The sequence below is a fragment of the Lissotriton helveticus genome, chromosome 7, assembly GCF_964261635.1.
Source record: "Lissotriton helveticus chromosome 7, aLisHel1.1, whole genome shotgun sequence".
Taxonomy (NCBI): Eukaryota; Metazoa; Chordata; class Amphibia; order Caudata; family Salamandridae; genus Lissotriton; species Lissotriton helveticus.
In genome coordinates this window covers 1,282,658,723-1,282,676,680 of record NC_136068.1, presented here as the reverse complement: position 1 = coordinate 1,282,676,680, position 17,958 = coordinate 1,282,658,723, and the positions used below count along the sequence as shown (strand labels likewise).

At 43.6% G+C, this 17,958-nt stretch overlaps 1 protein-coding gene across 2 annotated transcripts in view; it reads left to right on the top strand.

The window, feature by feature from the left end:
* GRB2 (growth factor receptor bound protein 2) overlaps nucleotides 1-14,081 on the top strand; it is a 260,087-nt gene extending 246,006 nt beyond the window's left edge. Inside the window, exon 6 of one of the 2 annotated variants that reach the window (XM_078654511.1) lies at nucleotides 11,239-14,081. In XM_078654511.1, the coding sequence (XP_078510637.1) occupies nucleotides 11,239-11,424 (186 nt within the window). In that variant the 3' untranslated portion in view covers nucleotides 11,425-14,081. The remainder of the gene's footprint in view (nucleotides 1-11,238) is intronic. The other variant, XM_078654512.1, reaches the window with a different exon arrangement.
* The last annotated feature ends 3,877 nt before the right edge of the window (nucleotides 14,082-17,958 follow it).

Sequence of the window (17,958 nt, the reverse complement as noted above, 5' to 3'; positions counted from 1 at the left end):
CCCCAGGCTGTCGTCTCCCATCTCCAGACTACGGTGGACCTCCTGCATTCCCTGTGGTTCACTGTCGACGTGCCAAAGTCACACCTGACTCCCTCTCAGACACTCCCTTTCATCTGTGCTGTTCTGGACACAGTGCAGTTTCGGGCCTATCCTCCCGAGCAGGAGTCCAGGATATTCAGGCTATGATACCGAAGTTTCAGCATCTATCCTGGATTTTGATGAGAATTACTCTGCGGCTGCTGGGCCTCATGGCCTCTTGCATCCAGCTAGTAACACATACCAAGTGGCATATGCGGTCTCTGCAGTGGGACCTGAAGTTTCAGTGGGTGCAGCATCAGGGTAACCTATCTGGCATGGCCTAAAATTCAGAGGAAACTGCACCAGATTTGCAGGGGTGGCTGACGAACCCCGATTGGGTCACAGGCAGAACCCTCTCTCTTTCCCAACCAGATGCGTCACCCATGGGATGGGGCGGCCACTTGTGAGCGGTGGAGATCAGAGGATTATGGTCTCTGGTGGAATCTGGACTCCACATGAACCTACCGGAGCTCCGAGCGATACATTTGGCATTGACGGCCTTTCTTCCTTATATCAATGGGAGGCTAGTACAAGTGTTAATAGACAACACCACCATGTGGTACAGCAACAATCAGGGTGGGTGGCATTGTGCAACTCTTGTCAAGAGGATCTGCATCTCTGCACTTGGATGGGCACCAGGGCATATCCCCGGAGGTTCAATACCTGGCAGGTCAGCTGAACGTCAGAGCGGACAAACTCAGCCATCGATGCCTAGATGATCATGAATGGCGTCTCCCTTCGGAGGTGGCACAAGCTCTCATTCAACAGTGGTGAGAACCTTGGTTAGATGGGTTAGCTTCCGCCAAGAACACACAATGTTGGCAGTTTTGCATGCTGGAGTTTCCAAGGCGGCTCCTGCTCTTAGACCCTTTTCATCTCGAGTGGAGCACAGGCCTCCTGTACTCCTTTCTGCCCATATCACTCCTGCCCACAGTTTTCAGGAAGGTCCAGACAGGATGGGCCCAAGTCATCCTTGTAGCCCCTGACTGGGCATGGAGAAACTGGTATCCCGAGCTTCTCCAACTGAGCCTCCGTCCTCAGATCAAGCTGTCCCTTTGGGAGGATCTTCTGTCGTTGCAGCAGGGGAGCGTTTTCCACCTGCACCTGTCAACTCTATGCCTTCTTGCATGGAGATTGAGTGGTGCCAGTTGACCGCATTCAGCCCTCCTCCCGAAGTGTGTGATATTATTTTGCCAGCCAGGTGTCCTTCTATCAAGTCGGTATATGCCTGCCGGTGGAACAAGTTTGTAATGTGCTGTGCATAAAAAAGTCTGCTGACCCTCTTTCTACTTCCCTATCTGATATTTTACAATTTATTTTAACCCTTACCCTGCAGGGCTCTGCTCTAGGCATTCTAAAAGGGTACCTTTAAACCCTTTCTGTTGCTGCTAGACCAGCCCACTTTATTTAAATCTCCCACTGTAAATACATTTCTTAAAGGCCTTGTACATATGTTCCCACCTTCCCCTTGCATCTTGCCTCAATGAAACCTTCTTTTGGTTCTCACCTTCCTAATGTGTGCTCTGTTAGAAACTCTGCACAACTGCCCCCTCCGGCTGCTTACCATCAAGCCGTTTTAGTGGCAGGGTGAGCAAATTATTGGCTTTGTCATCCAAGCCTCCTTACCTGACATTATTCCCTAATAAATGGATGTTTCACTCTAGGGCCTCTTTCCTGTCGAAAGTGGGAACACCCTTCCGTGTGGGGCAATCTGTCACCTTGCCCACTTTCTACGCTCTTTCGCATCCCTCTAAGGAACAGGAGCAACTCCACCGTCTGGATCCAAAGAGAGCGTTGTCATTTTACCTTGACCGCGTTAAAGAATACCGGGTGCATGACCGACTCTTCGTGGGGTACGTGGGTGCTAAGAAAGGTTGTGCGGTGCAGAAGAGGACACTTTCATGGTGGGCTGTCTTCTGCATCAAAATTTGCAATGGTCTGGTGAAAAAGAAGCCTCCTGAAGGCTTAATAGCTCATTCCACCAGAGTTAAGCCTTCTACGGCAGCTTTACAACGTGGAGTTCTAGTCCTTGACATTTGTCAGAAAGCAGCATGGGCACCCCTGCACGCGTTTACCAAGCCTGAACAGTCCAGTCCGCAGGGACGGCATTTTTTGGCCCCTCCTTTCTGCAGGACTTCTATTCTAAACTTGTCTGCAGTCCCTCCTCCAGTGATGGTATTTCTTGGGTATCTATTCATAGGTAAGGAATCTGTGGCTAGATGTCTCTATCAGATGGACAAGTTACCTGCCTTTGGTAATGCCTTATGTGGTAGAGACTTGATCTTGCTGCAGATTCATTACTGACCCACCCATCCTCCTAGCACTGCAGACAGGTTTTTAGGGTCAGGGCTGATATCTTTCAGGGCCCTAGTTGTTGACAGCACTCCAGTGTCAGTGCACTTCATGGTTCGGCTTTTTTGGCATGGAAAGTCGTGAAAAGTAACCGATGTCAGAGCGCCGAGGTGGTGCCTATATAGGTGATGCAGAAGTCGGTACGGCTCAGATGAATGCAACGACATCACGCAAAGCCAACCAACGCCAATAACCGGCGTGCAGGGGTATTGTTCAAAGAAAACTTTTCCGGATCCAGTCTGAAAACTATAAATGACGACGTTACTGCATGCCAGGTGGCCTGGTGTTTAAGACTTGTTCTTTAACTTTAAGACATACAGCGTGTGATATGCTGGTGTGAAAGTATTCAATGTCCATAGTTGCTAGAAATTGTTGCACCAGTAATTGTGTTTTGTAGCCATTTAGAAAATCATCAATGATATTGATAGCGATTACATTTTATGTGTCCCTTATATATACTTTAGTCTAGGGCACAAATTCACAACATACCTTCTGAAGTGTTCCAGTACTAAGTCACAACTAAAAGGTATTGTTCTACCTGGTATATTTTGTACACCAATAGGATGTATAGAACCATGGATTCTTGGAGTACTGTGATTTAGGAAGATTAATTTTCAGTCATTCAGAAAGGCTTCCTCATTGCTAACTAACCATTGTGACTATTTGTATTGTTTTCCGAATTTCTGGTAAAGGATTCTGATTGTTTGGTGTAGTGTGTAGGATTACTAGGTTGTATGTAGATCTTTGCCTTATTCAGGTACATTCTGAATAACAATGCCACCACCTTTGTCAGGTGGCTTTATGATGGCCTTTGTAATTGTTTATGGCCAGTCTTCCTTCATAACTTCTATTGCTTCCAACATTCTTTCAAAATCCATATTCTCTAGTTGAAAAGTCTTTACTCACTCCTACGAAGAGCTCTCGAATTCTATCTTCGTAAGGCTAAAAACATTTGCAGATCTAAATCTGTCAACTATGGACCTGTTTGTAATTGGTTTAGATGCCTCAGAACAGTTGATATCCAAGTGGATTGGCTGTTACATAGTACTTAATCAGAAAGTAAATACATTCATATTTGGTAGAGCCAAAACACTTTCTGCTAGGGTTAAGACTGCGACTACCACTATGTTGAAAAATATTCCGATAATGGGAATCTGTAAACAGATAAATGGTGATCAAGTCACACATTCACAGGACACAATGGACTTGATTTGAATTCCACAGTGGACTCCCATGTCTGAAGAACTTTTTTGTTACATCTTTAACATTTCTTATTTCTTCCACTGCCTGGTCTTTGGGATGAGCTTGCTACTCTATGTATTGCACATGATTGTCAGTAGACAACTGATACCAACTCGTTTCAAAATCCTGGGTTGAACCCTTAGTCTGATTGGATCTTACAAGCCGGAACGCACCGGCACTCGTATATGCTACGACCTTCATGTATTTTACAAACTGTTATAAGTGCTCTGTCTCTATACCTACTTGTGCCCCTTCTTTCTCCTTTCATTTACTCTTTTTGCTTTACGCCATCTCTCACTTCTTTGGGTTGCTTGAATCTTCATATGTTGTGTGCACTTATTTCTCATCCGTTCCCTGGATTTTGCTCTGTAACTTGGACCCTCCGGTCACGATCAACCCTCCAGGATGTTACTCACTTGAACTGTATATCTTTAAACTGGACCCTTGTATTCTCTGATGGCTGTTTCTCTCGGTTCTTTTTTTTGTTGTTGAAAAATTGCTCAATAAAATTCTCCTGAAATAAAAAATGATTGTTAGTAGAGGACCCCCGAAGCAGAAGGACCTGTTTCTTCCAAACATGCACAGCATGGCCTTGGGATGCTAGTACTTCATTTCTCATCACCAATCTGCACAAGAAATTACATAATTGGTTTCCCGCCAACGCCATCTGTAAAAGAAGCCATGCATGAGGACTTCATTGCCCATCACCCAGCTCTGCAGGCAATAAGTTTACTTCCTCCCTTCCCCTTTCTTCATTTAATTCCTCAAAGCATCCCTAGCAAATGGCTAACACTTACAAGGGCTTTGCTTGTTTGGACCTGTTAGGACCAGGTAGGGCCTTAAGCCAGAATCTCCCTTTCCACTGAAACTTACACGGTAAGATATGATCATGTGCCTCATCCAGCAATCCCTATAATCACACCCAGACCAAGACTACGCAAACTCGCATAGCATCTTCACAATACATACACCCTACATCATACATATCCCACTATCATACACCCTCAACCAGTGGCAGCTGGTGACATTTAAAAGTGGTGAGGTGTAAAAGTTAGAGATGAGTAGCCTGTGAGACGAGTGAGCATAACGAGTGAGCCCTACTGGCATAAGGAGGGGCACTTTCAAGCAAATTTGAGAAAGCAAGGTTAATAATGCACCTCTGAGCTTCCACTCTCCCTTAACCTTTCTCTTATCCTTCTCAAAGCCTCAGCTTCCCCTCAGCCTCTCTCACCTCCACTTCCAAGCCGCTGCACTCTCTCTTCCGCTTCCAAGTTTCAGCTGTCCCATGGCCTCTGCCAGTCTCTGACTCAAGCTCCAAGGCTCCTCTTTCTCTGTCTCTTCCTTCTCCACCTTCAAGTTTCTTCTCAGCCTCTGTCTCCGCCACCTCCAAGCCCCCGCTCTCCCTCAGTCTCTCTTTCCCTAGGCCCTGCTGTCCTACATTCCGGGCAAGAGAATGCATACTGTAGTGCACACATGTCCTTTACACACACAAACAAATCCCCTCCTGTCACTTTAGGGCTGCTTGCTCTCCTCTCTCTGCAGGCAGAAAATACATCCCCAAGCCACCTGTACTGCCTGATGACTTCTTTGCTCTTAGCCCTTCATAAGAGCCAACCAGAAAGGAACTTGAGTGCTCTGAGGCCCTACACATGGCAGAAACTATATAACTGTTTTACATTGGCCTTCCATTTAACTGGGATGAAGAGTTTTTTACAATTATAATGCAGCGCATGAGTGACAGAAACAGGTTGCAGCACACACCGCACATTGATGGCCTTTTTAGGGGTTCAGAAATTGGTTTTTTGTAGAAAAGTTAACAAAATAAACATCCTGTGCTATACAAATCTATTGTATCTCTGGAGCACTTGCATGACACTTGCACCAGTTGCCTGCACAAAATATGTGTCTTTACATAGCACAAGATAAGTGAAGGACTCAAACTTCAAACCGGATATTAATCTAACAAGGTTCCGGGTTCCAAACAGAAACAAAAAAGAACTTCAGCTACCACTCCACCAATAGGTGCCCTTGTCGCCCATGGCCACTGACTCCTGTCCACCTGACACTGTTAGGACCCGGCCGGTGGAGCTGGGGTGGGGGTCGGTCACCCATATGCGACAGGGACCGTATGAGAAACTATAAACTGTCTTCTGTGTCGCACATGTGGTCTCTAACCTGTGCCCTGATTTTTCAGATAAATACTGCTCTTGTATTCTCTCACTATCTCTCTTCCCTTTCATCAGTGCACCCTCTTTCTAGCCCCCTTTTTCCTGTAAATTGGTCTCTCTCCTTCATCCACTTCTCCGTGTATGTGAGTATTCAACCAGCCACTGGGCTAAGTGAACCTTTAAGAGGGGTGCCCAGCAAGTACACTCAATATCCTGCAACAAGCTATACCGGGGTTTCTGGGCTCTGGGCTGTCAGGAATAAAATCTGTGATCTGGAGGAAACTATAAGATAGCTACAGCAGGCATTTTAATGATCTGAGCTATCACATCAGCAGGAATGGAAGTTACAAGACACTGAAGAGAAGTACCCTTGGGCTATTCTTAACTTTTATCTGAGACCCGCAGGTCAGAAGACCGAGCAAAAGCTAATAAATAACACACGAGAAATAAGATATCATGTTTTGGGTGGGGATCAAAATAAAGTCAGAAAAAAGAAGGGAACAAGAAATGAAGGGAACACTGTTTCAAGAAACAATCTCCCTGTACCAGTACATTTGAATTTATGCATCAAAGCAAACTGTTTGAACACCGAGTCCTGGCCGGAGGTGGCATTGATTCTTGCATTGTGATAAAGAACGTTCACGCCAGCACGCACATGCACCGTATACCACATTAAGCCTCATCACTCACCATAATGTATTTCCACGGGTGCTACTATGTCATATATCACCAGCACGGGGAGTCTGTTTACATATGCGCATGGTTATGGCGCCAACAATGCTTGTATTTGTCTGCATGCAAATACAACAGATTTAGATCTCGTATTGCTTCATCGGAAACATTCACTTCTCTCTCAGCACTGTTAGTTAACTGGTGTAGGTAGCAGCAAATATGTTTTTACAGCCAGTTTAAGAAAGGAAAGAGACGTAAAATGACTCCCACGCCCAGACAAGCTTGCCCCAGACTGTTCAAGGCAAATGGGTATGTTGGCAAACAGAACTGCCTGTTGATGGATCATACATGTTAGGATTAAGTGTGTGTTTATCAGTACAGGGAGGGACAGCCAAGGAGACTGTGTGAACTGAGCCCAAGAGTGGCAGGGGTGAAAGACCAAGTGAGGACCAGAGCAGCAGGACTAGGCACTGAAACGGGCACGATTAAAAACCAAAGGAACCTAGGCTTGTCAGCTGTTACGTTTTTGTTTGTTTACCTTAAACAGTGCCCGGTCTGCTGCCGACTCCTTCAGACATGACACACGACGTTGATGAGTTGGAGTGGAGTCACCGTGACCACACGAACCTGCAGTACTGTGCGCACTGTCATGCCGGCACTGCAGAGTGCAGTAATTCAAATTATGTGTCTCAAACACAACCACACACCGGACCTAAAATGGTGTCCAGCTCCAAATCATGCGTGGGAAGCAATTGTGTCAGCAACACATCACAAGTCCGCTCGAGCCTGTGCAGAGTAGACTCTATTTACTGCCTGGAGCCAATCTACCCCACCCTTCCACAACTCGTCACAGGCTGGGTCCCGCCCCACCCTGTGACGAGTAAGGGGTGACAATGCACTCCCCTCACTGATTGACGTGAGAAGCTTAGCTCTGCAGGGCTTTCATATGAAACGCCCAGGGCTAACTTTACCCCCACGCCATCAGGGGATGGAGACTGTACCTTGATGCACAGTCTTTGCCAAGATGATGACCTCACAGGCCTCAGGGGAGTGAGATTGTCAGCCCGGCAAATTCACTTAGACTTTGAGCATGCCCTGGGGGAGGAACGCTGAAAGTGAGTGAGTCACGTGGGTGTCCCCAGTTAGCAATTGACGAATGATCACAGCAACAACCCAGTGAGTGGGGCAGACAGTGCCCGAAGTTTTATAGCAACTTACCAGTGCAAACTAAACAGATTTTGTATTGGTATGGTTGTGAAGTTTTTGCTGCAAATGTAAAGGGAGCGGAGCCCCGCCGCCCTTTGACAGAAACCGCCACTGCCCTCAACCACACCCTTGTTCCTCAAATTGGGTTCTGTGGCAATGTCAATCACTGGCTCTCCTTTTACCTTTACAATCAACACCAGCTTGTTGACATGGGCTTCTACAGGTCTCAAAGATTCCTATAACCTGTAGAGACTCCCAGGATTCCATAGTCTTTCATGTCATCCTCGACCACTAGCTTGAGCCCCTTGGGACTCTACTCACAGCTAACAGTATCAGGTTTCCCCAATATGCCGCAGATACATAAGTCTGCCTTAAAGTCTCCTATGTTCCATAGATCAACACCTCAAATCCTGCCTGCATCTCATCAGGACCTGGATGTTCAGTATCCAATCAAAGCAAAATTCCTTTTATTTGCCAACAACAAGGAAGAAAAAGTACAAACATGCCTTAAATACATGAACATTGACTCTTTAAACCCCAACTTTCACTGAATGCCAAGTCTCTTGGATTCACCTGGGACAACTACTTCATCGTCACAAACACTTTGGCAGATAAACAGACTGCCTGGTACCAGCGCTTTCTCTTAAAGGAAGTGGAAAAGTTCCTTCCAGAACACAACTTGAGATTTCTATTTATGCCCTTGTACTTTTGCATCTTGATGTTGCTAGCATCTGCTCCATGGCCTTCCATACTGGCAGCCCTTAAGGATATCCTTCACACTGCAGCGCATTTCTTCCAGGACTGGAAGAAATATGATCACATCAACATATGATCAGAGTGATGAGGTCAACATTTCCCCCCTTCCCACCCCAGTTTTGATGAAACGCTATCCCTTGATGGCTGGCACCATTTTCAAAACCAGGTGCATCATTTGCGAAGCCATTATAATCTGCACCCCCGCTTATCTTGCAGATGGTTCGCCATCTCTGATGGCTCTCGGGACAGCTGCAGCCAGACCACCATCAGAATGGGGACTAAGAAGTGTAAAATGAAAAAAAAAGTAATGAAGTAGGCCTTTTCCCATCTTTTCACCCGGGAGCTGGAACAAAATCCCTGTATCCATAAGGACCATCCCAACCCTGCTCCAGTTCAGGAATGCACTGAAGACACACCTCTGTAGTAACATTCCAGTAGTCCGCTGCCTCCATCACGTATTGACTTCTTGCTTGCCTTTGACCTGGTACAACGCTCCTCTGACTTTTTGGCTAGGTTTACAATCTCCAAATACCACATACATACATGAATATGACCGCAATGCTCATGACCTCACTGTTGATGTGAGCAGTGCTTAATTTGTAAACAAAAAAATAAAATCAGTTCCAGGGCCTTGTGGGGAGGCCACTACTGCTTGCACCCGCACTTTTCCCTGCCAGCGCTGCCAATGATAATACCAACACACCCAATAACCCTCACAGTCCTACAAGTGTGACCATTCAGACTATTCCAGGCCCCTAAAGCTATAAGAACAGTTTGGCCGGCAGGTATTAGTCATTTTTAACATATATTGAATTAATAAACGACAGTTGTTGTGCACCACTCTAAATGTGACAAACAGCACCACCACATGACTGTTATACATGTCGGTGTTGACAAGTGCAGAGCACTGAAAACCACCGGCTCAAATAAAGCACTGGATGTGAGAGACCCAATTATAAATGTTATAAGTGATCTTGTATGTCAGATTACATATCACTATACCATTAAGACTATCAACGTGACAAATGTATTATTTTGTTTATTTAGTTTTAGTGTGTGTTTTATGTATTGATGTTTTGCTCTTAGGTGCTACTTATAATATTGTGAGGTCATAAGCATTACATTCAGGTTGTGAGTTATGGTTGCTTGGCTGTTGCGTGAGATAGCGATTGCTGAGCCAATTAGAACTCTCAAATGTGAGTAGATTTCAGATGATTTTTGTAACAATCATTTTCACTGTGTTTTTTCAGTGAATTCATTTACTTTATGAGGCGTTTTTAACATACATCAAGGTGCTGTAACCAATCCTAACCATAGTTTCACTTTAACTGTAGTTTTCAGTCAATTGCTTTTTTTAAAATGATATACATCATCCAACTTCTATAAACTTATTTCCTTCCCTTCTGCGCACAGCTATTGGCCATTCCCTGTGCTTAACGCACCTCAAGGGGCCAAACCCTACTGTGCAGAGCCTTTACAAATGAAAGGGCCTGTGTCTGTATGGGTTTGGGAACTCAAGAGGAGTTTGCAGACCTCACAATGTAAATAATGTTTTATATTTCGTTTTTTTGTGTGGATGTGCCTTAGGAGTCCTACTTTATGGCTTGGGGTCAGGGAGTAACAACTCTGCGTATTTATATGGTATAATTCTGTGGCGGCCGCAAGAGAACATATTGTCTAGTTGCTGGCCTGTTGGCCCTTGGGCTTGGACACCGAGGTTTAAGTTTGCAGATCCAAAGTGGACAAAGGGGTAAAAAAAGGTCCATCGAATCAAGTTTATTTTTTAAATTTGGGTTTGCGAACTGTCCTCGAAACTGGGTTCAAAAACAGTTGGATAATTAAAGGTCCCAATATCTCTAACTGAACTCTTGCAGGCTGTTGATACATTACTGTAACATCAAGTTCTAAAACAGCTGAACTGAATAAGCAGACACCTCTGTGAAGTGGTATTCTTATATCAAGTTTGGTGTAATTCTATTAAGCAGCATTTCTGGGTAACAGAGAACAAAGCTATCTATAAGACTTGAAATGGCGAAAGTCAGTTTTGACCCACCCTTTAATGCCCTCCTATTCCACAATCCATCAAACTCTCTAACCACTGCCATCTCCCCTCTTATATCAGCGCAAAACTTGCCATGCTGAACCCAAACAGGATGAACTTGTTTTTTTATAGAAAGTATTGTGCAGAATTGTTAAATGATATCAAACTTATTTATAAAACCAAAAACATATATTCATGGGAAACGCTGACCTAACAGTAACTACACATTTGGTACAGCGTACAGTGTAATATAGGGGGGTGGAGGGGGGACGTTCAGTGCTTCTCACTTTTATGAATATTTTCCTAAAAGAGAATCCAGGATTACAAAAAACGAACTTTTCCTTATGCGGTATACACATATTAGCTGAATGGAATGTTGCCCCACACAAGCATCCCTCCTCCAAGAGTCGGCCTTGAATGTTTGACCTCGCTACTTCCTGAAAGTGAAAGTTTAACTCCCCATTTCAGTGAGTTTATTGTATTATCTGGCTCCTGTGTTGCTGATGACCGTATCAATACTTGACCCAAGAATAGCCTAGTTTCCATTATGTCCCATAGTATCGAGAGAAGTGGCCTGACAGGGCAAAAAGGTTCAAAGCATGAGTTGAAAAAAACAAAGTTACACAAAACGTATGTATTCCTAACTCTTAATATAAGTGCTTAAATGTCTGGACCGCTGTGCAACAATTGGGCAATAACTTCTTTTCTGTCCTTACTTTACAGCAGCCAACACATGTCCAGGCCCTTTTCGACTTTGATCCACAGGAAGAAGGGGAACTGGGCTTTCGCCGCGGGGACTTCATCCAGGTCATTGACAACTCCGACCCCAACTGGTGGAAGGGCGCATGTCACGGGCTTACGGGCATGTTCCCACGCAATTACGTCACCCCTGTGAACCGCAACGTTTAATAAGTGGATCAGAGTATTTAATACATAACAGAGGAGGGAGGACCCCAGCAAAAGAAAAACCACGTACTGTCCAAAGGATGGAGAAGCCTTCAAGTGGTGGGATCCCCCCATCTTCTCCCTCTGGAAAGTGCAAAGGCCTCTTCTATGAAACTTTTGGGGATTCCCTTTGGAGGGGACGTTTGGTTTTGAATGCCAAAACTTACCTTTAAATTAAGAGAGATTTTTTTTATACATAGATTTCAACAGCTGCTCCTGTGCCCTGTTCCTTCTGCACATCCCTTCTCTCCTACTTCTTGTGTCTGTCTCGTTGCATGCAGTTAAATGCCATAAAAAGCTCTCACCTCCTGATCAATGATAAACTGCTGATATTTTATCTCTATGCAAAGGGGATCATGGTTTGTCTGATTTGAGCCGAGAAGAGAAAGATGCTTCTCATGTCTTGCCTCAGCACACCCGGTGTTCTGCCTTCTTCACTGAATGTTGATCTATGAGATTCCTGCTGCAGCGTTTTGGTCTTGTGTGCAGCGTGTTCCCAACCACCACCTCCCAACCCTCCAGCAGCCGCCATATTAGGCCTGGTTTCAGTTTTAAGCTCAGGCATATTTCAAGTGACCTCGCTGCATTTTTTCCTCTCTTTTATTCAAAAGATGTCCAAGCACTTTTTCATTTATTTTTCCATAGTGCCTTCTTCCTGGATTTTCTTTTCATTTGTTTGTTGTTGTTTTTTTTTTAAGATGTAACAACAGTCCTTAAAGTTTCAGGTTAGCTTTCTCGACTAACGTTGCAAGTTAACTTTGTTTGTTTGATGTACATGTCTTCACAGGGTGAGCATGTGGGAGTGGATAGTATTGGTGTAAAGATACGAATACCTTCAGATACGAATGTTAATCTAATACTTTACAGCACCTTCCCATTTTGTATGCATGGCAGGCACATGTGAATCACCGTTAATCCCAAACCTTTGCTGCTTTTTATTCCAAGAGAGGTAGTTTACACATTGGAAAGATGTTCATGCACAACCTGCATTTGAATTGCAGAGGCAAACTAAAACAATAAGGACCTGGTATTAAAATATAGTTTGCGATAATGCCACACATACCGCAGCATTATTATTCAAGGCAACAATATCCCTTCTATCACTCAGGTGAGTTATTTGGGTTGTTTTTAGAACTGCTTTACATATTAATAGCTGAACAATAGATGTGTCTGCTTCTTGATCCCAAGGCCTCTATTTGAAGTGTGAGGCGTGGCTTAGGTGAATAGTTCATTCAGCCTTGTACCACAGACAACACAATACTTGGAGCTTGTGGGGATGGGAGGAGGGTGTCTCCACGTTCTACAGACTCTTCAGTTTCTGTTGTGTTAAGGGCTTGTACACACCGGCAGTGGGTTTAATGGTGCTAAGAAGATGGGAAACCAGCAGTGATCTCAAGAAGAGAACACAGACAGATCTTAAACAATTTTCTGAAGTTATGAAACCCTGGAATTTTGCACAGGAACGGAGTTTGAAAGAGTGGGGGCCCCGGACATGAGATGGCTCTCTGTGTCTTTCTCCACAAGCTCTGCAGTGTCAGACGTTTAAGGCAGCTGTCCTGGATCTGCAGGCACTTCAAAGTCTTGATCGTGCAGTATTATTTATAAAAGAACCGCAGTAGCTGGAAGCTCGTGCGGAATTCAGATATTTGTTGCCAATGTTTTACCTTAATTATTGCCTTTAATTCCTAAAGACGTCATAATGTCCCCACATGTTGAGTTTTAGAAATCTCATACTTCCTGTTTTCGTTTATTTGCCTTATTTTATTTGCCTTACAGTCTGGAAGTTAGATTGGCCTCTCCACGTAATTGGGAGGGAGGAAAACAAGAAAACTTAAGCTGGAGAAAGTATGTTTTTGTAAATCACTGGGGATGAAACATATTTTCAATTACTTTGTTGAGCAAAAGCTGTTCATGGTCTGCAATTACCAATATGTCTGTTGTTTTTGGAACACTGCAGTGAGACTCTTGGGTTAGATTTGTTTCTCAAGGGTGAATCCGAGGCTATTTCTTAATTGTCTTTAACATTTGTCATTTAAAAGAGGTATGAAGACTTAATATTCATGGCAATTTTGTATATCAGCAGTGTTGTAGATGCATTCATTGGATGGAGCTTGCACCAGTGAATGTGTTTGCAAAGGTGCAGTGAGAGCTGCTGGTTGTGTATTTTTTCCATTGGATTTAGATGGGATCAAAGAGCTGCCTGGCGAATATGGGTTCAGCTTTTCATTTAGAGCTGGTTGGTTGCTGTCGTCTATGAAATTGCCAAACTGTTCCGACCCTCAGTTAAAGCATTTCCATTTGGGGGTCCATTGAAGGTTGAAGCTGACTGTACTTGTTTTACTTTCCCCTCTCCCTATCTGTCATTGCTTTTCTTTTTTATATAGCTTCTTTTCCCAAATTGCCTGAAAGCAGTCTCTGGGATTTTTCCCTGGACATCTGATTGTTTCTTTCGGGATCGGTGTTTGTCGGACATCTGTCTTGTGTGTACATATATATAAAACAAAATCAGTGTTTAAATAAACAAAATGGCTTCTGTACGTAATCTAACTGATGCAGCATTTCCTAGATAGCAACTAATAAACTGTGAATAATAAAGCTTTTGTGCTGTGTTCAGTCATCCAGCATGTTGTATTTGTCATTTATCTGATTATTGCATTAGCTCGCAGAGTACGCAAAGCATGGGCAATCAAAGATGGAGCGGAAGTGTACAATTTCGGTTTTTGTATGAAAGAACCCTCCTACAGTGCAACTCAATTTGTTAGCATTAGTTCCTGCTTTTATTTAAAGAGTTGTATTAACACCATCTATGTATGTATATGGTATTTATGTAGAGCAAACGTAGCCAGAGGAAGTGGACTGTTGGAAGTGAGGGAAATGAGGAAACTGAGAGAAAATAGTTCCTCCATGCAACTGCACACCAAAGTCTGACATTTACAGTGGAACGATACATCATCTAATCACAGCACTACGAGACAGTGGAAGGATACATCCTCCAGTCAGACCACTACGAGCCCTAAATGCCCCTGGGCGAGAAAAAACACATGAATCGGGACGGAAACTATTTAATCAGGAGCAGGGGGCATGGAAAGGCAACAAAGCCATCCAATCATGAGCGAGAAGGTCACTCAAAGCCCACTCAGTATGTTATGCATTTGAAATAATATGTCTTGCCAACAATCCAAGAAACAACAGTCATTGAACAATTTATGGGAGAAGGGAAAGGGGGCTCCTAAGTTCTGGTCCGAGAGGTGACTTTTACACCATCAAGATGCAGTGTGCCTTAACAAGGCTTGTCAGTACTTTTTATGAAGCTTTTCTTGTTGCATGTATTATTATTATTTTGTTTTTTCAGAGTATCCTATTACCTATTCACTGTAGGGGGTCTGTGCCACGAGTGTTCTAATCCTAGTGGGTAGACTCCAGCGCACCACATCAGTATTTGCTGCCGAAATAACTCCTGACGTAAAGGGAAAAATGGCCCACATATAAGTGTATGATCCAAACCGTGATTTATGAGGGCGAAGCGCTCTGAGCTCCACTCCACACAGAGGCTCCTCTGGCTCAGATTGTCTATTGCATGTCAAGTAATTTAGGAATAACCCCGTTCTGTCAGGGGATTCACTTTGATATCCATAAGAAGTAGAATATCTTGGTGCACACACGGAATCCCCACAATGCTGTTTAAACAATATGAAAGAAAACCTTCCTACAAAATGCACCTTTGTCAATTTATTTTTATTGAGAGGCTTCGAAAATGCATCCAGTCTGTTATAAAACATTAATTCCACCCTGTTTTAAAGTAAAAAAAAAAAAAAACTTTATAGATAAGGTGAATTCTCGTAGTCTGTTTACATTGACACTGCTTTTTATGATTTCGAGAAGCTGCAGCCGTTCCATTATGCCGTGGTAATTAAGGCAGTTGTGTTTTTTAGGCTCTCTGAAAACGACCCCTAAACACTATTACTTGTTTGTCTATGAAATTAATTGTCAGAAAAGTAGTTTTTCGTCGGGTTTTTTCTCTCTACTCAGCCTCTTTTGAAGTATTATTATTGTTTTTTTCTGCATTTCTTTGTGGCGAGTGCCTCTTATTTTTAGTTTCTAATTTACTCTCTGCACCTTATCTACCGAAGGCCCATGGCAGCTCCTATATACAGGGAGAGGGGGCACGGATGTGTGCGTTTGTTTGAATGTCCTGATCAGAACCTTTGGCGCTGGAAAGATGAAGTGACAGCTGACGTTCATGTAAGATCTCCACTAACGTTGCATCAGCCTCCTTACTGTGTAAAGTATTTGAGTATACACAGCACAATTTGGCTACGAGTGTCCCTGCTTCCATGACAGAAGGTCCCGACCTGAACCCTTAGACAACAATGAACATTTAAGTGCAGAACATTTGTTAGTAGTATTGTCAGCTCCATTAGAGAAACCGCTCTGGTGATAAACTTAAGTCAACTTATTGGAGTGCTGAAATCTTGTAACAAAAAAAGGTTGCTGTGTGTTGATTAGCCTCATATTGTTGCAATCTTACAACACGCTTTGCTTCGCACACTTGTGAACACACACACACACACCACCCCCACACACCACACACCACTCCCCACCACACACACACACCCCCACCCCTCCTTGAAGGATTTTTTTCTGCTTAAAATCATATACAAAAAAGTATACATAGACCTAATTCCACATTTAATGAGAGTACCCCTTCAAAAAGATCAAGAAACGTTATTACCAGATCCCATTAAATCATCTGAATGGTTGGTGTCAGTAGTTTTAACTTCACAACTTAAAGGAAAGGTTTGTTAAAGAGTCTAGAGTCGGTTTTCGTGGCATTTGGGTTGATAGACCTCTCCTCAACACATTAGAGATGCTCATCAAGTAAATCTACATGAAGAATCAAGGCTATTAGATAAATCTTTGTGTCCGTATTCTAGAATGCAGTTTAACATTTCCCTCTGCACCTCACCTGCTGCATTTCAGAGATGTGGTTAGAAAAGTTACGCTTGGATATAAAAAGAGAATCTAACACAAAGAGATCAGAGGAATGCTTGCAAATAGTCTAACCACTGTCAATCGTTCAGGTGGCGTTCCTACCCTTTGTTCTTTTGCCCACTATTCCACGTTAGATTAACCCCATTCATATGCAAATCAGTCTAGATCCTGCTCCAAGAGGAATAGTCCACCTGAACTGCCAAGCCAGTTCCTCTATGAACCGGAACATCAGCACCCCAATCCAGGTTTCACCATTGTTGGGGCTCTTCTGTAGGTTGAGTTTGGTTTCAGGGGTCACAGTGAGGACAGGACTCGCATCTGGCATAACCCTGACCACTTAGGGCATTACATCAAACACACAAAAATGAGTAATGCTTTCAAATAATATAACCACTGGCAATTGCTCAGGGTAGCATTCCAACCCATTGTTATTATGCCCACTGAGCTACCTTAGATTAGACCCAGACATATACAAAGCAGCCTTGATGTAACATCCTGACTTGCCAGGAGATGTTGGGATTGTAGAATATATGAGGGATTTAATGAAAATAGATACTTTTGAATTAAATATTTGTAAAGAGGCCTTTGTAAAGGTAAAAGTATATCTGTGTCTCCGATATCGGGACACTATGTTAATGCAGATTATCTATCAATGCTTCCATTCTGTGATAAGTATATGTGAAAGAAAATATTGAGATATAACCAGATTCTGCTTTTTCTTGCTGTGATGATGAAAATGTGCGATGTTTATAAGAGGAGTTCGATGTCTCATTGACGAAATGTTGCCATTGGAAGAGGGAGAATGCAATTGGGTAGTAAGCAAGGATCAAGTTAAGAAAGCAGGTCATGAAATGTGGAGTGATAAAAATGCAAGTGAAGATTCATTATGTAAGGTTGGGTGATGGAACCACGCATGCGTTTACCACACATGCTGGTTCCACAAAGGCTAAACAACGAAATTCTTAATCACGAATATGCCTTTATCGTGCATGCGTTTACAATGAATCATTCGTTGTTAAGGCATATTTGGTAAATACATATTTGTAGTTAAGAACTCACATGTAAGTCTTAACCCCTGACCTGAGTTCCTAAACTACCCCACTCTCCCACAGCCCTAGTAACGTTTTCACCCCGCCCTCTCTAGATCTCTCTAAAAACTACTCCCTAAGCCCTAAAAATAACCATGCCCCCTTAATTCCTAAATGTATCACAATCCCTGCCCCCACCCTGAACCCTAAAACGCCCCCAAGCCCTGAAAACTACCCCGATCCCCCACCCACTAAAAACTACCCCGAAGCACCCCACTCCCTACGAATTACCCCAAACCCCCATCCCCTACAAACTACCCCAAACACCCCCACCCCCTAAAAACTACTCCAACCCGCAACCCCTAAAAACAACCAAACTTACCTCACCACGATATCTTACTGCTTCCGTCCGTCTGCAAGCCCTACCGTGCACATGCCTTAACCACGCACATGCGTTGTTAAGGCATATGCGCGGTAG